The 26,682-nt window shown below is 46.3% G+C and overlaps 1 protein-coding gene across 2 annotated transcripts in view; it reads left to right on the forward strand.

Annotated features, from left to right (window-relative positions):
* Positions 1-26,682, forward strand: part of LOC138521321 (butyrophilin subfamily 2 member A1-like) — a 773,333-nt gene that overhangs the window by 20,853 nt on the left and 725,798 nt on the right. For both annotated transcript variants that reach the window (XM_069634063.1, XM_069634064.1), the window contains exon 2: positions 19,470-19,543. In XM_069634063.1, the coding sequence (XP_069490164.1) occupies positions 19,471-19,543 (73 nt within the window). In that variant the 5' untranslated portion in view covers position 19,470. The remainder of the gene's footprint in view (positions 1-19,469; positions 19,544-26,682) is intronic.

Here is a 26,682-nt window from a genome sequence, read left to right on the forward strand (position 1 = left end):
GCTCACACTTCACTAGCGTTCACAGCTTTCATTCTTGTTTTCATAGCATTAACAGTTCATATTACTTTCGTAGTATCCTTGTTTGATCAGAGACTTTTGAACACTTATACTTCCTTGAGTTGTGGCCGCTCTGATATATTGGGGGTAATTACGAGTTTGGAGGTAGCCATGGCGCTATTAGCTATTAGCGCCATGGCTGCCTCCAAACCCGGGTCCGGTCTGGCAGAATGGGGACTTACCAGGATATTCCAACCTGTGCGGACCCGGTAAGTCCCCCATTCAGTTTACCATTCCCCATTCCCATTTGAGCCCCCATAAAGCTCAATGGGAATGGGGACGGTGCTAATAAAGGGCCCACAAATTGCGGGCCCGTTATTAGCTCCAAGGTCCCTTAACAGGTCCCGTAATGAACGGCTGGTCAGACCAACCGTTCCTGCTGGGATCCGCTAAGGGACCTCGAAATAGGGCGGTAAGGGTTTTCGGGCACCGGTCTCCTTACCGGTGACCGTTAACCCTTACTGCCCAACTCGTAATGACCCCCATTGTTTCTAAAAAAATCCACTTTGAACTTTGCATTCATTTCGGTTCGTTCTTCTGCTTGATCAGAGGCTTTCGAGAATGTGCTGATCGCATGCGACCACTCTGATACAATGTAACTCAGCGATTTCATACGCGCACTAGGTTTGTCGCATTCTCTGAAACTTACCGATCACGGCACTCTTTTCTTTAGCCCCTCAGGCACTCCTGGACTGGTACTTCCATCCAGGGGAACAAGCACTGTTTGGCCACAGCGAAGGGACCAACACTCTCCACCTTACCTTCCCTGTCTGTAGGGAGAATGGAAGTTGACATGGATGGTCTAATATTAATGGTGGCTGCTTGTATGACCAGCCCCTTGGGCTTAGGATGAGAGGGGAGGTATGTTGGGTCATCTCTTTCCAGCTTATACTTCGTTGTGAAGAAAATTCATAGGTGCTGTGGTACAAGACTTCTGCCACAAGGTGGTGATGGGGTCAGCAATGGCCATATTGAAAGGCATGGCTTTTTCTGAAGGGGCTCCCTCATCCAAAATGTCAGTCAGATCATATCCTGACCGAGTTCTGGCTTGGGCGCTGCTACCTAGTGCATCCACTCCCCTGTCCACTGTGGAACGATACTTTGCACTTGCTTGACCATAAGGGTGGGCTTGCTGAGTCTCCACATCAGAGGAAGTGTCCAAGCCACTTGCATCTCAAAACCCCTCTGCCAGGACCATCAAATCGGCCACATTGAAGAATTGCCTGAATTTGCGAGATCAACGTCAATCGGCTTGTGGACATCATCGGCACCGATCCACACCAGATGGCACCAGATGGCACTGATAGCTGAGTCAATGCCTTGCAAGCAGTCGGCGCCGAGCCCAAGGGCTCAGGTGCTGACACGGTTTCCTTGGGGCCGGGCACCACTGGAGCCGATGGAGTGTGCTGCTTCGAGGAGTCGCCCGTACCTGTAGCTGCTTTCTTAAACATGACGAGCATTTGCCCTTTAAAAACCTCCAACTCGGTCCTAGATGTAGGCCCTGAATCCAATTTAATGTGTATGTCAGAGGAACCAGAATCGTACATTTGTCGATGACGCCATTTCTTTTTACAGGAAGAGGAGAACGAGGAATGACTGTGCAAATGTGATCACTTTTTGGTCTCTTTATGGCGCCTAATATCCTTTGCCGGAGTGGGCTCCTCCGTATTGAGCTTTGACGACCAGGCGGTCAGGCAGGCCAGAGACCTTGACGGGGGTGAACCTAATGCGAGTTTCATAGGCCTCTTCCGCAGTGATTTCGGGTTCATCTTCGTGCAAGAACCGCAATCCTCATCGTTCACCCCACAATCAAAAAGGTATGGGAGTGTCCCGGGAAGGGCTACATGTTGCCTCTGCATTGGATAGGACCAGAGTAAACACAAAATAGCATGACCACTTGTGTCACTGTAAATTAACCACAGGAAGGCAGGGGATGCAAATTAACGTAGGTGTGTTCAGACCATGATATATTGCAACCCCCACAATCAAAAGGTATGGAGGTATCCAGGCAGGGGCTAGATGGTGTCCTTACATCATTTGGGACCAGAGTAAACATTAAACAGGATGACCACTTGTGTTATTGTGAGTTAACTGCAGGGAGGCAGGGAATGCGAATTACCATAGGTCCGTTCAGGCCATGATATATTGCACCCCCACAATCAAAAGGTATGGGGGTGTTCCCGGGAGGGGCTACATGGTGCTTCTACATTGGCTGGGACCAGATTGAACATAAAACAGCATGACCACTTGTGTTAGTGTGAGTTCACCCCAGGGAGGCAGGGGATACGAATTGCCATAGGTGCGTTCAGGCCATGATACATTGCACACCTCACAATCAAAAGGTATGGAGGTATCCAGGGAGGGGCTAGGTGATGCCCTTACATCATTTGGGACCAGAGTAAACATTAAACAGGATGACAACTTGTGTCAGTGTGAGTTAACCCCAGAAAAACATGGTATGTGAATTACCATAGGTCCTTTCAGGCCATGATATCATGCACCCCCACAATTAAAATGTATGGGGGTGTCCAGGGAGGAGATAGATGGTGATGATACATTGGTTGAGACCTGAGTAAATATAAAACAGGATGATCACTTGTTTTAGTGTGAATTACCGCAAGAGAATTAGGGGATGCAAATTACCATGGGTGCAATCAGGTCATGATATCTTGCACCCCACAATCAAAAAGGTATGGGAGTGTCCCGGGAAGGGCTACATGGTGCCTCTGCATTGGATAGGACCAGAGTAAATACAAAATAGCATGGCCACTTGTGTCACTGTAAATTAACCACAGGAAGGCAGGGGATGTGAATTACCGTAGGTGTGTTCAGACCATGATATCTTGCACCCCCACAATCAAAAGGCATGGAGATGTCCAGGGAGGGGCTAGGGGCTAGATGGTGCCCTTACATCATTTGGGACGTGAGTAAATATAAAACAGGATGACCACTTGTGTTAGTGTGAATAACTGCAAGAGAATTAGGGAATGCAAATTACCATAGGTGCAATCAGGCCATGAAATATTGCACCCCCCACCAATCAAAAGGTATGCGGTGTCCAGGGAGGGGCTAGATGGTGCCTCTACTTCAGTTGGGACCGGATTAAACATAAAACAGGATGCCACTTGTGTCAGTGTGAGTTAACCCCAGAAAAACAGGGTATGTGAATTACCATAGGTGCGTTAAGGCCATGATATCATGCACCCCCCACAATGAAAAGGTATGGCGGTGTCCAGGGAGGAGATAAATGGTGCTGATACATTGGTTGGGTTTGGACTAAATATAAAGCAGGATGACCACTTTTGTCAGTGTAAATTATCCACAGGAAGGCAGGGGATGCAAATTACCATAGGTGTGTTCAGACTATGATATCTTGCACCCCCACAATCGAAAGGCATGGAGATGTCCAGGGAGGGGCTAGGGGCTAGATGGTGACCTTACATCGGTTGGGATCAAAGTAAACATAAAACAGGATGACCACTTATGTTAGTGTGAGTTAACCCCAGGGAGGCAGGGGATGCGAATTACCATAGGTGCGTTCAGTCCATGATTTATCGCACCCCTCACAATCAAAAGTATGGGGGTGTCCAGGGAGGGGTTAGATGGTGCCTCTACATTGGTTGGGACCAGATTAAACATAAAACAGGGTTGCCACTTGAGTCAGTGTGGGTTAAACCCAGGGAGACGGGATGTGAATTACAGTAGGTGTGTTCAGGCCATGACATTATGCACCCCTACAATGAAAAGGCATGGGGGTGTCCAGGGAGGAGATAGATGGTGCTGATACATTAGTTGGGACCAGAGTAGATATGAAACAGGGTGACCACTTGTGTTATTGTGAGTTAACTCCAGTGAGGCAGTGGATGCAAATGACCACAGGTGTAATCAGGCCATGATATCTTGCACCCCCACAATGAAACAGAATGCGGGTGTCCCACGAGAGGCTAGATGGAGCTTCCTTCCACATTGGTTGGGACCAGATGTAACGCTCACCTGGTTCCCTCGGAGGCGCAGGCCTTGATCTGGTGGGGATACCGTCTTCAGTGTTAGGCGCAGGGTTTGTTTTGCTCCCGGACAGGGCCCCCTTCTCACCGAAAGTTTAAGCTGAAGAGTGAGGTGTCTGCAAGGGTAAACCAAGGTATTAGTGATTGGAAGATTGGGAAAGTTCCTAGCCCCTCTCGCCCTTTCTTTCCCCGTGGAACTGGGTTGATAATTGCGCTTACCTTAGATAGGTAAATGCCGGGCTCTCCATCCTGCGTCTTGTGCAGGGGCGCTGGGTCCAGTTGCTTCACTGGATGCGAGCTCTGCCTCTTGATAGCAGAGGGTTAGCTGAGAGCGAAGACGCTGTTATTGCACAAGCGTGCCTTGTAAGTATTTAAGTTCCTGTTAGATTGTTTTCTTCTCTTTCAAAAGTCTTAAGTCTTTAAAGTCTATGTCTTTTCCTTTTCAGATGCTGTGGCGGTGAAGATTATTCTTCTAATGGCACGTAAGTAGAAAGACTGCACTAGCGCTGTAGAATGTCTCTTTTGTCTTTGCAGGTGCCGAGGTGCAGCGCGAACAGATTGGAAGCGAACGTAACACAGGTAAGCAGTCTTGTAACTAAGCGTTACTAACCAATGTATCTTGTCTTGCAGGTGCCGGAATGCAGCGCGAGCTGAGTTGGAACGGGCGTAACACAGGTAAGCAGGCTTTGTAGTTAAATATTACTGACCGATGTTCTTTCTCTTTGCAGATGTCGGATGCCGGAAGAGAAAGGCTGAAAAAGGCGCCTTGGATGCTGCCGTTGGATTAGGTAAGTAGATGCGCTGCCTTTGCAGACTGGAGGTTGGATCCCAGCAGGTGATTTCGTGTTCACAGGATCTGGAGCTGGAGGTTTCCTGGAGCTGACACGGTGAGCGTCCTGCTGCAGATGCAGAATAACACGAGGCAAGTGAAACCAATCGGGTGTGGTTTAAATAGCCTTCTGTAGTGCTTAGGCGTCTTCTTCCACGGCCTCACCCAGGTAAGAAAAAGAGTTCCAGATTTCTAGAAGAGTTCCTGTGTTCTGCTTCCAGGGAGTGGCTCCTGTTCCACCCAGACAGAAAAAGTAGTCCCAGGCAGAGCAGGATCAGGAGACCAGCTAGCTGGTAAGTAAGCAGCATGGTTTGCTACAGGTAGGTCCACCAAGCACTCTTATCTAATATGAGCCCGGCGCTTCCTGTGCCGGGACCAGTCACCTTCATGAGCCTGGCGCCACTGGCGCCAGGACAAGGTCCAAAAGGTCCCAATAGGGACTGGCTGGTTCCTGGGATCAGAGTTATGGGCCTGCTTCCAAGGTCGTGGGGCAAGTCCTGACCCCTTGGAAGCAGGGATCATGACAGCACCCCCCCTTAAGGCCCCTCCCAAGGTTAACTTCTCCGGAGGTCTTGGTTTGTTAGGAAATGTCCGATGAAATTTCTTGATTAGTCGAGGTGCATGTACATGTTCTGCAGGTTCCCAAGATCTTTCTTGGGGGCCGTAGCCTTTCCAGTCAATCAGGTAGTGTAGTTTTGATTTGGAGATCTTGGAATCCAGGATATTTTTGATTTCAAACTCGAGTTCTCCGTCAACTAGGATAGGTTCAGGAGATTTAGTCAATCGGGTTTCTGGTTGAACAGGTTTTAGTAGTGAAACATGAAAGACTGGGTGCATTTTCATACGAGGGGGTAAATCCAACTTGACCGCTACTGGATTTATTATGGCAGTGATAGAGTAGGGTCCCAGGTATCTTGGGTTAAAGGTGCGTGGTCCCTTTAGGGCTAAATGTTTGGTGGATAACCAGACTTGATCTCCTATTTGGTATTGAGGGGCTTCCTTCCGATGTTGATCTGCTCCTTTCTTGTATTGTTCCTTGGCCCTTTGAAGGTGGGTAGTAGCTTCCTTGAAGGCTTGGGTGATGGTTGAATGTAGGTGGTCAACTGCTGGTGTTCCAAGATCCTGAGGTGGATCCAGGTTAGAGGTTCGAGGATGGTTACCATACAAAAGAAAAAACGGGGTCTTTCCGGTTCCAGAGTGGACTGAGTTATTGTAAGCGTACTCGGCTATCCAAAGGATGTCCTTCCAAGTTCCTTCTGTCTGTTGCAGCATGCAGCGTAGGTACTGTTCCAAAGTCTGATTGGTCCTTTCGGTCTGACCGTCGGTTTGTGGGTGGTGACTGGTTGAAAGTCTCACATCAATTTGAGCCAACCGACAGCAACTCCGCCAGAAGTGGGAGATGAATTGACTTCCTCTGTCCGAGATTAAAATTGAAGGAAAGCCGTGCAACCGAACAATGTTTTCAAGAAATTCTCGAGCCAGGATTGCTGCTGACGGTAAACCCTTTAGTGGGATGAAATGTGCCATTTTTGAGAATAAGTCTACGATTACCAGGATTGTATTGTATCCGGAACGGGGAGGTAAATCGGTGATAAAGTCCATGGAGAGGGTATGCCAGGGACGAGGTGGGATGTCAATTGGTTGTAAGAGGCCTGCTGGTTTCTCCTTAGGACTCTTGTTTTGGGCGCACACTCCACAGGACATGACAAAGTTTCTGATGTCCTTTCTCCAAGATGGCCACCAGAAGTGACGCTTGACCTTTTCCGAGGTCTTGGCCATACCCGGGTGTCCTTCCATTAAGGAGTCGTGATAACAAGAGATGACTTGATTTTGTAAGCTAGTACAGGGTAGATAAAGTCGTTCCTTGAAGTACAATAAGTCGTTCTTTACTGTGAAGTCTTCCCCCTGAAGATGCCATTTTTGTATGTCTGCTGGAGTTACAAGTTGTTTAACCTGGGCTTCAATTTCTTCAATGGATTGCATGCCGATCAGACCCAGGATTCTTTGTTCAGGAATAATAGATACGGGCTCAGGGTTAACCATGTGTTCATCTACTCCAATTCGAGAGAGGGCATCCGCTTTACCATTCTTATTGCCTGGTCGTTAGGTGATTATAAAATCAAATTCGGCAAAAAATAATGCCCAGCGAAGTTGTCTGGAGGATTGGGCTTTGGCTGATTTAAGATACTGTAGGTTACGATGGTCAGTAATGACGGTGACAGTGTGTCGGGCTCCTAGGAGATAATGCCGCCAGGCCTTAAAGGCGGACTTAATAGCCAAAAGTTCCTTATCAGTAATGGTGTAGTTGATTTCTGGGGCCGAGAATTTGCGAGACCAAAACGCCACGGGGTGTAACTGGTTGGTTTCTGGATCTCTTTGTGAAAGCACTGCTCCCATAGCGAGGCTGGAGGCATCGGTCTCGACGATGTAAGGTAGTTCCGGGCGGGGATGTTTTAAAATCGGGGCTGAGGTAAATTTAGTCTTTAGCTCCTGAAAGGCTTGTTCTGCCTCGGTAGACCATTCAAAACGTTTGTTTTTTCTGAGGAGAGCTGTAATGGGTTGGACTACCCGAGAGAAGTCTGGAATAAACCTACGATAGAAGTTGGCGAAGCCCAACATACTTTGAACCCCTTTTACAGATGTTGGTGAGGGCCACTTGATGATTGCGTCTACTTTCCTCGAGTCCATGTGAACTCCGTCAGGCGACAAAATAAATCCCAAAAATTCGACCTCAGTGACATGAAAGACGCAATTCTAATTTTGCAAAAAGTTTGTGTTTTCGGAGCCTCTTCAGTACCGCGGTGACGTGTCTTCGGTGTTCTGCCTCAGAGGACGAATAAACCAGAATATCGTCAATGTAAACAACTACACACACATCAATGAGTTCACGGAGCACGTCATTCATAAAGAACTGGAACGCGGCCGGTGCGTTACACAACCCGAAGGGCATCACTTGATACTCGAACAGTCCATACTTGGTACGAAAGGCCGTCTTCCATTCATCGCCCTCCTTTATTCGCAAATGGTAGGCTCCTCTGAGGTCCAACTTAGTGTATATACAGGCGTTTTTGACTTGGTCAAGTAGTTCTGGGATCAATGGCAATGGATACCTGTTCTTAGTTGTAATCTGGTTCAGGGCACGGTAGTCTATACACGTTCTTAAGTCTCCCTCCTTTTTTGGCACGAAGAACAGAGCTGAGGAGGCCGGGGACTTCGAAGGACGGATGAATCCATTAGCCAGGTACTGGTCCAAATATTGCCTTAGGTGGAGATTTTCAGGTTCAGTGAGGGCATAAATCCGACTGCACGGAGGAGTGGATCCGGGAATCAGGTCTATCTGACAGTCGTATGATCTGTGGGGAGGCAAAGAATTAGCTTGGTCTTTCCGAAAAACATCTTGGAATTCCTGGTATTCGGGAGGCAGTTGTGGACTCTCAGAAACAGTTGCAGCTAGTTTGGTGGAGGGCTGAGGGTAACAGGTCGAAGCGCATTCTGGAAACCGGATTGTCTTTGCTCGCCAATCAATTTGAGGATTGTGTTTCTCCAACCAAGGGACTCCCAAGATGACTTGAAACTGCGGGGCCTTGATCACATCAAACACGATCTTCTCTTGATGCCCATCTTGGCTTACTAACGTTACTTCCATGGTGGTGTGAGTTACGGGTCCGGAAGCTATTTCCGTCCCATCCACGGTGGTGATGACGTCTTTCACCGTCTTTGGACAAAGAGATAGATTCATCCTGGCTGCCAGTTCACAGTCCAAGTAATTCCCGATTGTGCCACTATCAATGTATGCTTTAATGGCATGCATACAATTAGGTTGCTCTGGACTCACGAGGACCATGGGCATGATGAAATGCGAGGTCAAAGAACTGGTTTTAACTCTCGGCAAGCGGACCTCTACACTTGCCGGGCGAGGTCGTTTCCCGGCTCAGAATTCTCGGCACCTTTATCAGACGCCCCTACTATCTTCTTCTTGGGCTTCACTGGACAATCTCGAAGGAAGTGCCCTGAGTTTCCGCAATAGAGGCATAATTGCAATTGTCTCCTCCTTTCCCTCTCCTTTTGGGTTAAAGGTCCTTTAACAACCCCTATTTGCATGGATTCCACAGAATCGGTTCCTTTCGTGGAACTTTGTGGCCTTGGAAAAAGTCGGGTTTCAAATCTGGATCGATCGGCTTTCCGATCCTGTAGTCGATGATCCAATTGCACTACCAGATCAATATATTTGGAACAGTCTTGTGGAGGATTTACCACTTGAGCCAGAACGTCTTTTAATTCCCCACGCAGACCTCTGTAAAACAGTGTGATCCTCTTATCCTCCGGCCATCCGGTTTCCACCACTAGTCTGTTAAATGATGCAATATAAGTCAGAAGATCTTGATTGCCCTGTCGTAGTGAAAGAAGTTCATTGTCCAAGGCCTGTCCCTGATAGTGCCTTGCGAACAGTTTCTCCATACTGGCTTGGAAGTCCTGGAAGTTATGGAGAATGGGGCATCTTGAGACACTAAAGGAACAGACCAATCTGCGGCACTGCCACTGAGATAAGAGAGCACGAAGGCCACTTTAGCCTGGTCCGTTGGAAAAGCGGCGGGTCTGCACAAAAAGTGCAAGCGACATTGATTGATGAACACAGCAAACCTTTTCGGATCACCTGAAAAGCGTTTGGGCGGAGCCAAAGGTATATTTCCTGGTAGATTGATTTGCACTGGATTTGAGAAAGCTGTAGGAGCGTGGCCCCCACTAGGGGTGGGTAGAGGAGTTTGTCCCGCTTGGGCTTGCAGCAATTGCCTAGCCAAATCGTCTGTTCGCTCCTTGGAGACCACTAACTCCCTCCTTAGGGCATTTGTTTCCTGACGTGCGGCGTGTACTTCCGCCCTCAACTCCCCGAGTAAATGGGCCAATTGGTCTGTGTCTGAGGTTTCCATTGTGCCTGGGCGGGAATTATGTGGTAAGGCTTTGCGTTCTGTAACGCTCACCTGGTTCCCTCGGAGGCGCAGGCCTTGATCTGGTGGGGATACCGTCTTCAGTGTTAGGTGCAGGGTTTGTTTTGCTCCCGGACAGGGCCCCCTTCTCACTGAAAGTTTAAGCTGAAGAGTGAGGTGTCTGCAAGGGTAAACCAAGGTATTAGTGATTGGAAGATTGGGAAAGTTCCTAGCCCCTCTCGCCCTTTCTTTCCCCGTGGAACTGGGTTGATAATTGCGCTTACCTTAGATAGGTAAATGCCGGGCTCTCCATCCTGCGTCTTGTGCAGGGGCGCTGGGTCCAGTTGCTTCACTGGATGCGAGCTCTGCCTCTTGATAGCAGAGGGTTAGCTGCGAGCGAAGACGCCGTTATTGCACAAGCGTGCCTTGTAAGTATTTAAGTTCCTTTTAGATTGTTCTCTTCTCTTTCAAAAGTCTTAAGTCTTTAAAGTCTATGTCTTTTCCTTTTCAGATGCTGTGGCGGTGAAGATTATTCTTCTAATGGCACGTAAGTAGAAAGACTGCACTAGCGCTGTAGAATGCACCGTAATGTCTCTTTTGTCTTTGCAGGTGCCGAGGTGCAGCGCGAACAGATTGGAAGCGAACGTAACACAGGTAAGCAGTCTTGTAACTAAGCGTTACTAACCGATGTATCTTGTCTTGCAGGTGCCGGAATGCAGCGCGAGCTGAGTTGGAACGGGCGTAACACAGGTAAGCAGGCTTTGTAGTTAAATATTACTGACTGATGTTCTTTCTCTTTGCAGATGTCGGATGCCGGAAGAGAAAGGCTGAAAAAGGCGCCTTGGATGCTGCCATTGGATTAGGTAAGTAGATGCGCTGCCTTTGCTTTAGCCTAACCTGTGCCTTTGTTTTGCAGGAGCTGCTGAAGACTGAAGGTTGGATCCCAGCAGGTGATTTCGTGTTCACAGGATCTGGAGCTGGAGGTTTCCTGGAGCTGACACGGTGAGCGTCCTGCTGCAGATGCAGAATAACGCGAAGCACGTGAAACCAATCGGGTGTGGTTTAAATAGCCTTCTGTAGTGCTTAGGCGTCTTCTTCCACGGCCTCACCCAGGTAAGAAAAAGAGTTCCAGATTTCTAGAAGAGTTCCTGTGTTCTGCTTCCAGGGAGTGGCTCCTGCTCCACCCAGACAGAAAAAGTAGTCCCAGGCAGAGAAGGATCAGGAGACCAGCTAGCTGGTAAGTAAGCAGCATGGTCTGCTACAGGTAGGTCCACCAAGCACTCTTATCTAATATGAGCCCGGCGCTTCCTGTGCCGGGACCAGTCACCTTCATGAGCCTGGCGCCACTGGCGCCAGGACAAGGTCCAAAAGGTCCCAATAGGGACTGGCTGGTTCCTGGGATCAGAGTTATGGGCCTGCTTCCAAGGTCGTGGGGCAAGTCCTGACCCCTTGGAAGCAGGGATCATGACACCAGATTAAACATAAAACACGATGACCACCTGTGTCATTGTGAGTTAACCCCAGGGAGACAGGTTGAATGCGAGTTACTGTAGGTGTGTACAGGCCATGATATCTTGCACCCCCACAATAAAAGGGTATGGAGGTATCTAGGGAGGGGCTAGATGGTGCCCTTACATTATTTGGGACCAGAGTAAACGTACAACAGGATCACCACTTGTGTCAGTGTGAGTTAACCCTAGAAAAACAGGGTATGTGAATTACCATAGGTATGCTCTGGCCATGAATGCATGCACCCCCACAAATAAAAGGTATGGGGGTGTCCAGGGAGGAGAAAGATGGTGCCGATACACTGGTTGGGACCTGAGTAAAAAAAAAAAAACATGATGACCACTTGTTTTAGTGTGTTGCCAAAAGAAATAGGGTTTGCAAATTACCATAGTTGCAATCAGGCCATGCTATCTTGCACCCCCCACAATCAAAAGGTATGGGGGTGTCCAGGGAGGGCTTAGATGGTGCCTCTACATTGGTTGGAACCAGATTAAACATAAAACAGGATGACCACTTGTGTCATTGTGAGTTAACCCCCGGGAGACTGGGGATGCAAATTATCATAGGTGCATTCAGGCCATGATATCTTGCACCTCCACTATCAAAATTGTTTGTACTGTTCTTGTAACTGTATGAATGCTGCACCTCTGGTACATGTGCATAGTATTCAATGCTTTGACGTGCGGTATGGGCCATGATTTGCAAGGGCTAAATTGTTTCGATGTAGTGGGGCACATAGTTCTGATAAAATGTCCTCTCTAAACATAATGGAATATTCTCTGCAGGCCCGGGTGAAGATGTGTGGGGGACCATTTCAACATGATGTTTGGGGGCTCCCCTTGCTTAAAGCAGAAAGGAGTCTGAGGGTCCTGTGGGGGTGGAGGGTATACATTATAATGGAGATGAAGATAAGGTTAATAGCCGCCAATTATCACGAGCCAGCAGTGAGCTGAAACACTGAATGACCGCTGAATAGTTGTGAATGATCCTTCTTCATAAGAAAGTATGTGACATGGAGGAAACGGTGTTGAAAGTAGGTGATAATATTTCTGTTTTCCTCAATGGGGCTCCAGCAGCAGCTTGTAAGGTGAGCACTGCAAAGCACACACTGTAAGAGCCTCCCAATGTACAATATATAAAGGAATATATTGCTGTGTTATTACACTGTTGAGTGGTAATATTGCTGGGGGTCCCCTGAGGCTTGAGGCCCCTTTCATTTGAAAGGCCCTGTCGCCGTCCCCCGATTCTAATGTGCTGTCCTTGTTGCTTACTTGCAAAGTATACAGCAAACATGTCTGGGAAGAACCTAGCAGCTACGCACCAGGGTTATACAGCCGTACAGTCCTGTTAACATAAAACGATAAGTTCATAACTGGTTTATAAATACACATGTACAAACTGAGCTAAATATAACTCTTCCATTGACCTGTGCCTTAAACCTAGCACTTGCCACCTTTCTGGCTGCACTACCACTTGTTGTTTTACCCTTTGCTCAGCACTTTTTCACTTCTCCCCTCCCCCTATCTCCTGCACTTGCACATTCTCAATGTCAGTGGGCCTCGTAAGATCGCTGTTTTGTTCGCCCTTGTTCCCCTCCCTTGCCTCGTCGCTCTCTGAAACACTTCTGTATGAGCGCAATACAAATAAACTATCATATGATAAGGGCACACCGCAGTAGCAGGTCATAGCATGGGGAAGCTACCAGACACAATTTATTCCACGCGGTGTGAGATAGGCTGCAACAGTGAGACCACGCCACAGGGGTGCAGGCAAAGTGAATCAACGGTGTGGCGACTCGAGGGGCGCCACCTGAATTGTACTCCCACTTGTTGCCAGTGACATAATCAATCCGTACCCAGCGAGTTATGGAAGAGGGTTTAATGTTCATCCGTAATGCCCCAGTGGCTCCTTCCAACTGCTGTTCCCTTGACTGTGGAAAATGGAACCTCTGCATTCTATATTGCACGTGATTTACATAAGCAGAATGCTACACGTTCTTCGTAGCAGTGGTCGAAGTGGGAAACGAGTACTCTGGTAGCATCCAAAAAGGTGGGAGCGAGCAGAAATGTGGGGTCCATATTGAGTGGGCTCACAGTGGGGCAGAGTGAGGCCTTATCTTTCGTATGCAATCTACATTGGGTCAAAATTTTGTTGCATGGGCAATACCTAGAATAATTACACAGAAGAATAGAATGCGATGGGAGCCAATATGCCAGGACAGGGTGAGCATCTTAAACTTCATATATGCCAACTCCAGAAGACTAATCTCTTTTCCGGCTTACACGTTGTGTGTTTTGGCATCACATGTTCTTTATCATATTTAAAAGAGTCTACATGGTATGCTGTGCATGGTGTTTAATAGAGGTGGCATTGCAAAAATAAATACTAAGGAAATCAATTGGTGGTTTTTAGGTTAAGAAAATGTTTACTTTTATAACTCGGGGTAAAATACAGGATTAGCAACAGGAACACGGGATGTTTCAGTGATTATTTATATTTTATTGTTTAAAACATGGACCTAGCTCGAGAGATTAGCAGATCGCTGTACGGAGTGTGGGTAGCTAGCGTTTGGGCTGGCATCTTTTGACAGTGGAGCTGTACTGGGTATTGCTGCCAGTGCGTCCATTGGGATTGGGCTTTGGTCAAGTGTTGTTAAAGAAGCCACATATTGAGAGAATTGGGAAATTGGAGAATTGGGTTGGCATTCTGAGCCGATACCAGGACCGAGTTCCAGAGGGTGTGCGTGTGACAAGAGAAGGATTGTTTGTGGGTCCTCTTTTCGGATGAGTTGCGATTCAAACCAATTGATCGATTTGCTGTGCCACCAGATATGTGGAGCTTGGCCACCAGGTACATTGTGACTGTTTGTAGATGATCCATGCAGTCTTTAACAGTATTCTGGCCTTTAGAGGAAGCCAATGTAGCTTGCGTAGGACCGTGTGATTCAGTAATTTCACGCACCCATGATAAGATGTGCTGCAGTGTAGCGGACTGCTTTTAGGGGAGCCAAGTGAACAGTTGGGAGACCGATCACAAGGATATTTTCCCTAACCCATGTGTGCGACCCCAAGGGTTTGCACTAGGGTCCAGAAGTTCTGTGGCAGGATGAAGGGGTTTGATTTTGCTGGTGGTCGCCGGGCAACTGAGTGGCAGTGCCTGCTCACGTTCTAATCCGCCTCCTCAATGCCTTCCATGAGCTGGCCTGTAACCCGCAAATAGCTGGGTGGAAAGAGCGAAAACTACTAGTGCGACGAAGAGGCATGGTCTGGTCACGTGACTATCAGCCTCCTCAATAATGTCTGCCTATAACCCATACGTAGGTACCTGGAAGGTGTGACAACTGGTGGTGTGCAGTGCAGCTGAGTGGCAGGGCCTGCTCACATGATTATCACTTATATTCAGTTGTAAAACTGCTTGAGCAAACGGCGTGTTCAGCAGGGTTGGAATTTTACATTCATGTGTAAATGGCCTTCCACAGTGCAGCTGACATGCTTTGTCTGCAAAGAAAAGAGGGCGCGTGACCCTCAGGCTGTACTACTCACTGTCTAATTAACCATAAGCATGGAGCATGTTCCTGCAGATTCTGCCTCAAGCAGTGGCGTGTCCAGACTCTTTTGACTGGGGTGGCCCAGTGGGGCACAGACCTATGCAGGGGTGGAATGAAGAACGAGCGCGTGCACACACATCTGAACAGCATTAATTTACTATTTGTCTCCACTACCCAATCTACTTTAATTACTAACATGTGTTTTACGTTCTTGTGTTTATATTACTAACATTACAGTGGCTTACATTCCTGTGTTTAAAGTTTAATTTAAAAGATAAATAGACCTACCAAACACAACAGTGGTACCATACAAACGTAATATAAATCTTCCATACTTTATTAAAGAAATTGTATTTCCAATAGGGTACATACAAAAGAAAACAATGCACATTCAAAAATACAGTAACGGTATGAAGTTACCAACCGAGAGACCGGAACTCACACTAGCTTACTTTATAACAAAAGACTCGCTCCTCTCCTAATAAACGAGCAAATCTTGTGTCAGCACTGCACCATGACTTGTTAAATAACGAATCTGCTAAGAAATGAATAAGAATAATGCTACAATCACTTTCATTTTTCAGGTCTGAGGCCGGTGATGTAAACCACTACAGTTATGAGGAAAAAAACGATTTCATCAGCTCATGCACATAATGAATGGAAAAACAACAATTCCTCATCATTAGGTATTGGGATGAATCAGCAATGTTTCCCCCAGAAAACCTGGGCTGGTACCCTTCTCATGGGGCCAGGGAAAGGCAGACGCGTTCTGATCCCGACTCTGGGGGAGGTGTTCTGCAGGAGGATCACATGAGGGGGAAGCGGGTAAGGAAGAATGGGAAACGCACTTATTCAACTTTCCCCGAAACCCTACTCTTCTAATGGCTTATTGTAAAACGGAAGAAATTATTAAAACCTATTTTTGCCATTAGGGACTTAAGTTCCATAATTCCCTAGGCACTGGGGCGAGGAAGAGGACTTAAAAGGTACCATATCATAGGAGTGGTCAGATTGTTAATTCAAATGACCCACACCTGAGGGAGACAGAGAGGCTTAAAATGCCCCTTTAGGTGCAGCCCATAGAGAAGGGCAGAGGAAGCAAGAAGCTGAAGCAGCGTGGGTCATGCTGGCAGCACAGGCAGAAGCCGGAGGAGAGAGAAGACACTGGCACCACTGTTTGGCAGATATCTGCTGCCAGACCTGAGAGGGTCTGTGCCTCTCGAAACCTGAAGTGCAGAGGTCACGCAGCGAGAAGCGTTCAAGAGGAAAGCTTGTCCTCTGGCGTCCTATTCTGCAGAGGCTGCACAGCGGGAAGCGAAGGCGAGCAAAACCTCCTGGCCTGGAGGTTATCTCAGGTGGCTGGCGTGCCCCCGACAGCCTCGAGACTGTCTCTGTTGGCTGGCGTTCATCAGAGGGCCTAGAGAGTGAAAGGAGCTCCTGTTTCAGGTGGTGTGGGCGACGGCAGACAAACAAAGCAGTTTGCCGGGTCGCAATGAGCCACAGAAGCAGAAGTCCTGCAAGCAACAAGTGGATCAGAATTGCAAGAGCTACCCAGTGAGTTCACAAGCTGTTAGTGACCCCGGTGTGCTCCGTACCCACTTGCGTGGTCAAAGCAGGCATTTGGTGAATAAGCAGCACTCGCGTATGTGTGAATATAACTCTGAAAGTACTTGTGAATATCGAAACATTGAAAAACTGCGACAACCTCATGCTAAATGACTATAACTCTAAATATGTGAGTTTATGGAAAGTCCAAGAACCCGATGTGGCAATCTTATTAAGAAGTAGCATTGCCCAATACAAGCATTGCCCAAGCCCAGAGAGACTAAAACCAAGGCAAATCCAATCCAGCAAATATAACCAACAACAGAAGGGGGTAATGAAAGGTACTTAAATTGTGAAACTTGTTGCCCATGTTTGTACAACATATGGTAAAAGCTGGGATAAATTCTCATTGCCAAAGTCAAGGGGGAAGCAGAATAAAACCCAATCCTAAAGGTGGTAGATTTTTCAAAGGAGTTTGTGTTACAAACCCATGCCTCTCTCACAGAGATAGGAGTTTATCACACATTTGTGATGGATTAGGACACCCTATCTTATTCACTTTTCGCAAACTTCCCACGTGAAAAGAACTACTCTGTTTTGGAGTTAGAGGTCCTTGCCATCAAATGGGCAATCACCCATCTAATATACTATCTTCTAGGAAGGAAGTTCACACTTGTCACAGACCAATCACCTTTAGTATGGATAAGCCAACGAAAGGACTCTAACCCTCGAGTCATGCAATGGTTCTTAGACCTGCAACCCAACTGTTTTACTGTGGAACACCGAAAAGGTAAAGACCAGGGGAATGTCGATTTCCTTTCTCCATTTCCCTGTGAAAGATGCGGCTACATCGCATAGGGGAAGGTTATGTGAGAAACCAGAAGGTTTCTCACCCGCTAGACCCCGCGGATCTCTCTCTCGGGTGGCCAGGGCACAGCCATCGCCTTTGGATCCAGACCCTGGGGGTGGACCAGTGAGGGAGGATCACTAGAGTCAGGGGTCTATTGGGAGTAGGACACCGGATGGCGAGACACGGTATCCTCCACTTAACACCTTTATCCCATCCTATTGAGTTTCACTGTCTTTTAGTATAGCACAGTTGTATGATTTCACTGTGTTTCTACTTTATTTGCTTGAGGTACTACTTGTTCCAACTTTCCCCACATTGACATCTCAGACATGGAGACTTGTTCAAGTTCTGTCTTTGTGCTTTATTTGGTGGTATTCAAATATTTTTATTTGATTTATTTGCATACATGCCTGGTTGTATGCCCCAGGGTCCCCAATGGCTCTGGGGAGACTCACCAGTATTTTGCAGCATTCCCAACCCGTGGCATGTCACAGCGGTGGAGCTTTTTCTCTGGGGAGGTCTTCCTACAGTGCTCCCTGCAGCTCAGCGCTCACCCGCCGGCTTCTCTCCACGACTTGGCCTTGGAGACTGCTGCTTCTCGGCACAACCATCTCCGGTAGCTCTGCTGCTGCCGCCGGTGCTCCGACGGTCCTCCAACGGTGGCCACTGTGTCTCTCCTGGCCTCGCGCCATGCCGGTATGTAACTCCCGCAATTGCAAGCTGCTGTCTAGTAGTGCCTGCTCTCTCGATCTTCTGCCGCATAGTCCTTTCCCATACTGCTTCCTTCTCTGGCTCTGCCTGCATCTCGTGTGCGGATACCATTTTTATATGTTCTGCACAGTTGAGATTCACCAAAACAACTAGTCTGCATATTCAGCTTTGTGTTTCTTTCAATTTGCATCAACTCCTCCTTCCTCGTCTCTGTACTTGAGGATTGATGGGAGTTGGAGTCCATAGTATTTCTAGGATTTCTAAAGTGATGTTGTTTAGAACTTTTACTTAGAACACATTAGAAACAGAAGATGTTAGGTGTGTGTGAGGTATGAATGGTATTTTGTCTAGAGTGATTTTCAGTAAGGGGTTTCTGGGTTTTACAATGGGATGGATTTGTATGTTGACAACAAGCCATCAAGAACTTAGGAATTATGAGGCCTTCTTCTCTATAAGGGGAAGAATACAGCATCTCTCCTGATGGGGTCACCACCTTCTTCCGACAGCCGTCTCCTCCCGTGTGACCCTCCCTCATAGTACCACCGGCAGGTTCAGGATCAGGTGGCGGCTGCCTTACCATGGCTACATGGGAGGAAATCCTTGCCGGTGGATCAATGACTCCACAGGATTCAACACAATAACTACAAAGCAACAGGGAAGTGTCAGTGAATTCATGTGGATTGTAGAACAAACTCAGACTTTCTTCTACCACACCTAAAAATGGTTCCCTCAGGAAAAACTAAAATACATTTTTTTTTTTAAAACATCAATTATTTAAATAGACGTATTCATAACCAAATTAAATTGCTTTGACAACACAGAGAAGTTACTTGTAATTCTCGTTTTCCAACATGTGCATTTCATTAAATTCATACACTTGGAATGCTTTTGTTGAGAAAATGCTCTTTTCATTTTGGCCAACTGTAGAGATTTTTACAAGTCTATCTGGCTCACGTTTTACTTTTGTCCAAACTACATGAACAATAAACCTGCAGAAAACATAAAGAGGCAGATGGAGGGCAATAGGCTTCGATGTAAAAACAAAATAGAACACTGCCACTTTAAGGCAGGGAACCTGTCATGTCATGATGCCGCATAGTGGTAGTTGCACTTCAGTTATTTTCTGTGACTTTGCAGTCAGGATCTCTAGAGTTTTTTCCAGCTTTGTTTTGTTTCTTCAGAACTATTTGATACACATTGTTGTCCGTTTTTCTTTTTATGTAGGTAGTTTTAAAAAAAATATAATTAGCTCAAATCTGTTGCAAAAACCAGACTGATGTGTTATGAATATTAGTGCAGTGTTACACATATTAATGCATACAATGCATTCATTTGATATGGTTGTGTGGATTGTTGCTGAATCATTCAAAGCTACACCTCTTGTGCTACAGCACTGTTTCTTAGCTTGGATTTGCAACGATTTAATATCTTTTTGCTGGAATACTATTGCTAGAAAATATGTCGAACATATTTTGTTTTCTCTTACCCGCAGAATGATCTTTCGCTCAAGTTCCTCGTGGCACGCAATTGCCATCATCCTTTTGGCCATCTGTGCTTCCATTGCAGGTAATACTCTTTTGCATTTATGTTCGCAGCTTGGGTATTCATTTCTATTATCTCCTTGTGTTCATCACTAACCTCTCAGCCAATCAGAATGCTAGAAATTCAGTCAATAGCTCCTGGCATAGACAAGATTCCAGATACGGGAGCAGCTGCAGAATTGTGGCTGACCGCTATGAAAGAAGACCGTCAAGTTCCTACAACGAAACATCTGAATGATCCGTTTCACTTCATTGCCATTAAAGTATGTTGGTTTACATTTAGGTTCATACACATACGTCTTAAATAAAATGTCTTCCTTGAAACCATTTCACCTCCATTAAAAGTATATAATACCACAATCGCATGACCTATTTCAATTTTTACATGATCTGCTTAGCACATTATAGGCCCCAATGAACGTACAGTATCACTACCTTTTCCCAAGTTAAGCCTCTTGGCTTAACCTCTGGCCATAAACCACAGGTATATAATGATCCCACAATAATGGCTGGTCAGTCTATCATTAAGGTTCGGCTGTCACTGTGTTCACTCACCTTAAACATCAAGTGTCAAGTTGTTTCTTGTGCAGATTTCAACTGCTGTCTTAGTAATGTTCGGAATGTTTACAAATGTCTTCCTCCATTACTAATAGTGACCATTCACTAAATTCTGTCTGGTATGCATGGAAATGTAGTAATTTAAGAAAGTTTGGAAATCCAATATTCTAGTAATGGCTGCTTTTTGCATAAAGTAGGTCTAAAGCAGATGTTTTCACGTCAAGCCCTCAAGAGCCCCAAGCACACCAGGTGTTTTGGTTAACCTCCAACTATGTATTTAACTCAAATTCAGATTCACTATATTGAAATGTATTTTCAATGGATAGCTTGAAAATGTGGAGTGGATTTACCTGCAATGGACCTGACATGGAGACCACCGGTCCAAGGGGTAGGAAGATATTTCAGCACCACTAAATGAAATACTTTTAAAATAAATCCTATGTGGCCATTAAAGGAATACCAGATGCAAATGAAGTATCTTACACTGGCTTAAAAATACTGGCTTTTATAGGAGTGAGCGGCAGCAAGTACAACCAACACAAACGTCAAGTACTTCTTTTTCTTATTTTACTTAACTATATGTGGCAAACTAGTTTTCAGCATGCCTGCTTATCTTCACAAATAACTTAAATAAAAAAAAGCACCGGCACAGGAGGGTTTTTGAAAGGAAATTCAGAGAGGTTTATTTTGTTTCAAGCGAGCTCAACATGATGTACAATCGTTCACCTGGGCTTCCTACCCCCCCCCCCTTTGACAAGAACAAACCACTTTATACACTTCAGCACAAATAGTTTTATGATAGGTCGTGTACTCATGGGCTAAAAATGGACAGTGGCCAACATCTCAGCTTACTCCCTCTGTCTGCATTCTTCTTGACTTCTCCTCTGCCTTTGACGTAGTAAACCATAACATCCTGATTGCACGTCTCTGTGATACCCTGGGAATCACAGGTCCGGCTCTGATGTGGTTAACCTCTTTCCTATCCGACCGCTCATCCCAGTTGGAACTTGGGTCCTTTCTCTATACTATCACTCTTTCAACCTGTGGCGTGCCCCAGGGTTCTAACCTATCCCCCTGGTTCTTCAATGTGTACATGGCTGCCCTGGCACATGTGTTTGGCACTTTCACCTCTAACTTCCAGTGTAATGCGGATGACACGCAACTCTCCTTCAGGCTCCCCTCAGCCACCTTCTCTACCTCAATCATATATGACTGTCTGTCCTCAATTCAGTCATGGTGTGCTGCAAACGACCTCTGCCTCAACGCCAGTAAGACTGATGTTGTTCGCATTGGGACTCCTGCTCCCGCTTCCCACTCTCACTCTGGCTGACCTCCCATGGCCCTGCGCCCGCACCCACTTGTTAGGCAAAAAACCTTGGAGTCCTCTTCGACTCCACTCTTTCCTTATCCACTCACATTTCGGACATTTCTAAAAAGTCCAAATACCAGCTGCACCTCCTCAGAGGTTCTCTTCATTTTCTCACTTCCCCCCAGAGGCTCACTCTCTCCAGAGCCCTGGTTCTCTCAAGACTGGACTACTGCAACAGCCTCTTTCTCAACCTCCCTGCCTCTGCTTTGCGCCCTCTGCAACTCATCCAGAACAGAACCGCAAAATGTATCCTTTGCCTTAAGCCCAGGGACTGCATCCCTGCAGCACTGAAATCCCTCCACTGGCTCCCTGTGGCTGCAAGGATCAAGTTCAAGGATCAAGTTCAAGACCCTCTGCATTGTCCACAAGGCTTTCTGGGGCCTGGGACCTACCTATCTTCAATGATGCCTACCTAAATACTGTCCTTCCAGAGCCCTCTGCTCATCTGCCTCCAACCTTCTGCGAGTGAGCCGGTTCTCTGAGGGAGATCTTTATCCTCAGCAGGGCCTCCCTCTGGAATAACCTCCCTGCCGCCCACCGTCTTGAGCCTGATCACCTTAAGTTCTGGAAACTCCTTAAGACATTCCTCTTCTCCTCTTCCTTCTCCCTCTACCCTGCTAACCTCTCTCCGCTCAATTCCTCTCTCCCTCCTTTTCCACAAAGCCTGCTGACTTGCCGCCAGGTGTACCTCAGATTCTCACCGGTCCCTGGCACCCTTTCTAGTCCTATCGCACTTGCCTCCGGGCCTGCACTTGCCTCATCGCTACTGCACTTGGTCAATGACCCCGTGACATCTCTCAGCACTTACCCCGGTTTCTGACTTACTGGGTGCACTTGGACTCCCCCCTCTCCCTCCTCTGCACTTGTACCCCCCCCCGCACTTGCATGATCTGAACGTACCATGCCTTGAAGATCGTCTGTCTATCTTCCATGTCTCCCCTCCTTGCATGGTGCACATCAATGCACTTGGAAAAATAATTGCAGAATTGTCATCAGATGTACTTGCTGTCATTTACACTGTTAATTGTATTATATGCACTTACTCTGACTCTGCAGACTTGTATCGTTCAGAAATTCAAGGGGCTTGTTCCCTCCTTCCCTAAGTGCTTTGAAACACTTGCCTTGTGTATAGGAGCTTTACAAATAAACATTACCATACCACCACACAGCTGTCGTTTGGCTAATTTACCCACTGGCCTACTTCAAAAGCATGTGTGGGCAGTCACTCCAAACAAGGGCATTTTGTTTCTGCAAGCAAAGGTCCTTTTAAATCATGTGTGCAGCTATCTCATTAGAGAACATATGTTATACATCTTTCAAAAGCACCTACATATTAACACATATCGTTCACACATATTTGAGGAAATAAAAAGAATGGGTATGCGAATAGGAGCTTAGTGTCCGTACAGTTAATAATGTTGCATATCATACTGCTTGGTAGCTTCCTCAGTTGAGTTTGTTTCTTTGTTACAGTACTTCAGTGTGCAAAGGACTGTGGGATGAAGAGTGAGACTCGTATGCCGCAAGCAAGGAATCCACTCTCTAGTTGGTTGTCAAGAACCCAGAAATTAGATGCTGAAAGGGCAAACAATGCTCCACCAATGTCCCAAGCCTGCTGGCGAGCTTTGCACGTTCCAACAACCTTGTTCCATGCTGTCTGTTTTTATAGTTCAGAGAGTTGGTTGTCCATTCCCATCATGGTGATTTGATCCTGCAGACAGGAAAGGAAATACTGAAGGGCTTTGAAAATTACTGACAGCACCCTCTAGTTCAGTTACACTGCTTGTTCCCTCACAGACTCAAACCCCTGAACGCTCTGCCCCCACAGTGATGCCCACAAACCTGGAGCCTACAGTCCAGTCCTGGAGACAGAGGGGCACTCCCTTGGATAAGTTCATCATGTCCAGTCACCACTAAAGAGACTGGTGCCCCACCAAGATCATGGGGACTGGCTCTTTGAAGTCCTGTGCTAGCGTGTTCCAGCAGCTGCACTGATGTTCGCACAGTGTAACCAGATGCAATCTTTCCCACAGGACTTTGGAAACTGAGTCTGCTGTGCCGTAGATGCCTCTGGTCCCTAGATAGCCAAAAGAGAACTCTGTAACCTCTTTGAACTATGCCCTGGATTGTGTAGGACCATGCACCTATACAATGCAACTCTTTGGTTAGAGATAGGTGGCACTTACCACAGTAGATCATCAAGCTATGCGAGAACAAGCCTCTTCATGTTCATGTATGTGGTCTTGTAGGATATTTGTAAATGGAGTTGTAATTATACAAACATCCTAGTATTCTTAGTATTAGGGCCAACACCTTCATAAATACGCAAGGGGCAGATTGAAAGCTAAAGCCCAATGCCCAGAACTGATAGGAGGACTGTCCAACAGCAAGGCACAGGAGTATTTTGTAATCCTGGTGGATACAGATATGAAGGCGCACATCTGCAAGGTCCAGAGACACCATACATTATCCATTCACCATTAAAGGAATAATCTACTGAAGGGTCTCCAATGGACTGTGGCAATGAACTTGTGGACATACCTGACCCCTGATCAGTTCTGAACCATGAAAAACAAGTATACCCCTCTGCCCTTAAGGTGTTTTGGGACAGGGGAGATAACTCTTTCACCCAGGAGAGTCTCAGTCCCCTCCATCTGTATTTTCTTTTTTTTAAAAAAACATATTTTATTATAATTTTAACATTAATGACAAAAATAAGAACAAATGGTACATTAAAGAGTGATTATCAGAAAAAATCCAAGCTATTGTTTTACATGAAAAAATCAGAATCTGCGGAATATACAAAAAGAAAGCACCATATTTACAGAACAAGGGGTGAGAGAGAAGCAAGCGAAAAAATAAATAAAAAATACAATAAAAAATAAAACAAAAATAAAAAGCGTCCGGGGCTTGGGTTCGATGGGGGGGGGGCGGAGTTAGGGAACTTTCTTCATTACATCCCATGACCATGAGGTAGGTAATATTCATTGATGACAATTCCAGCATGGACACCAATGCAACTGCCTATTTCATCCATCTGCCTGTGATTTTATATTTCCCAGATTTGGGCTAAAAGTAGTAGATGGGCAGTAGATGGGCACACATGGGGTTTCCTGACCTGCTGGTGTTATAGCCAGGAGCAAAGTATGTTTGGGTCTGGATCCTTGCTCACTTGCGACTCTGTGCTTCATCTCAGGAATGGTTCTTATTCCCCTGACTGGAACACTTCTTTGGTTGAAAGTCATAAACACAATTATCTTCTCTGCAGTCCTAAGAGTCTGCCTTGGTCTGTCGTGAAGTGGCTGTGCCCATAGTCTGGTAAATTGTCCTCCTACCCCACCAGAAGATATAGCTTCAACATAGACCTCAGAAGCATTATTTTATCCAGACTCCATCCTTTCTTTATAGCCAGTGTCCTTTGCATCTGAGTGTAGGGGAATCCCATCCTTCAGATTCCCCTGTATACCATCTCCGCCTAAAAGCCACCACTGGTTTTGGAAGGAGTGGGATCTTCAGACACAGATTTTCTCACACCATTGCATAAACTGCATGCAAGTTCTCTTTGTCTAAATATTTACTCTTGGTGTCAATGTCGGAGTTATCCCCAGAGCGGCATTTATTTCCTGATCCACCCCACTGGCGTGCAGAATTATTGCAACATCTCCCCTTCCCTTACAATGCTCCAATTTTTTTCATCAGAATCTTCTCTGTTCTCTACTTTTCCTGTGGGAGTGAAGTGGGGATGGGTGTGTGTTGAGGAGGAGGAGCAGGTGGAGGTCCCTCTTCGATGCCTCAGTTTCAAAGAATGCTCACCATTCTTCAAGTAGAATGGAAGACACAATGCCACCAAGGTAGTACCAGCTGCTACTAAGTCTCAATCTGAAACACTGAGCACAACAAATGGAACACACACTTCCCCGATCCACAGACCCGGCACATGAAGCATTGAAGCATCCACAAGATCACTCACTTTCTCCCTTCCTGGCGCACATTCATGGTGAGTCTTACTCATGCATGGAAACCATGAAGGAAAGTATAGAGCTCTTGCGTTTGGCGGTCTGCTCTACTACCACATTGTAGCGAATCCACAAGAGGACTCAAGACTGGCTTGCGGCCTCATCTGGTTTTGGGATCCCGCTCAACTTACTGTCAAGCCTGGTATGGCTATAGGGAGCCTCACAAAGACAGCCAACCCCTCCGCCCCCCAAATTCTGGCTTGGGAGGGGTTTCAGATTCATGCTGCCATTTGCTGAGTACGCTCCTCCCTTAATGGGCATTAAAAAGCTTTTGAAGATGTTTCTGTGGGGAGTGTCTGATGCCTCATATTGTAATGACTGGGGTGTGCGGTAGAGAGACATGGGGGGTAATGTTGCAACAGTGGGGGTAAAAACCTACAAAAGGTGATACTTTCTGTCAGAGAATAGCCAGGTTTTTAAAGCATTTCTCAAAGGAAGCAAAACAGGAATTTTGTACAGAGTAGGAGGCATTGAGTTGTAGATGCGTGCAGACTGCTTAGTGAAATTACACTGCCACAGATTACGTTAAAGCCACAAAAACCAGTAGAATACTTTCCTCGATTTGAGATTTTTCCAACACAAAGAAGATTCGGAAGTATTGTGGAGACCACACTAAGAGGATCCCTAGGCTTCTCTCAAACTCCACGTAGGGTCCCTCCAACTTAGTCCAGGAATCTGTTGCCCCCACAAGGTTCCAGAGACTTGTTACTAATGATTGGTATCTCCTATTGTCATCAATAAATCTTAAATGTATTCGGATAACAAAAATCCAGAAAAACAATACACATATATATGCAAACAATACGGCTAATAGAGATACATAAAGAAAAGCTGGAATAAAAACCTTAAAAAGGATTTTATTACAAATTTGCAATTTGAATGTTCCTACATTTAGCATCATGCTTAAGGTACGTTAGCATAGTCCAAGTCCATCCAACTAGGGCATAGTCCACCATTAATAGATCTACAAGAGCAACCCAACATTGAAGAAACCCCTTTGTTATCAGTTGGGGAACCCGTGTTGATACTCTTATATGGTCATATGCGGGACAGGAAAATACAAAATGTAAAAGGTCCTCCTTGTGGGCACTGCAGATTAAGCATGTAGACTCCTGGATGCCAGACTAAACTGCCATTATCGCTCTCCAAAGTAGACAATGAAACCTTGCTCTTGATAACTGAGAACATCTATAAACCTAGACCAAGTTAGGTAGCGCTGAT

The sequence above is a fragment of the Ambystoma mexicanum genome, chromosome 13, assembly GCF_040938575.1.
Source record: "Ambystoma mexicanum isolate Mex_15411 chromosome 13, UKY_AmexF1_1, whole genome shotgun sequence".
Lineage (NCBI taxonomy): Eukaryota > Metazoa > Chordata > Amphibia > Caudata > Ambystomatidae > Ambystoma > Ambystoma mexicanum.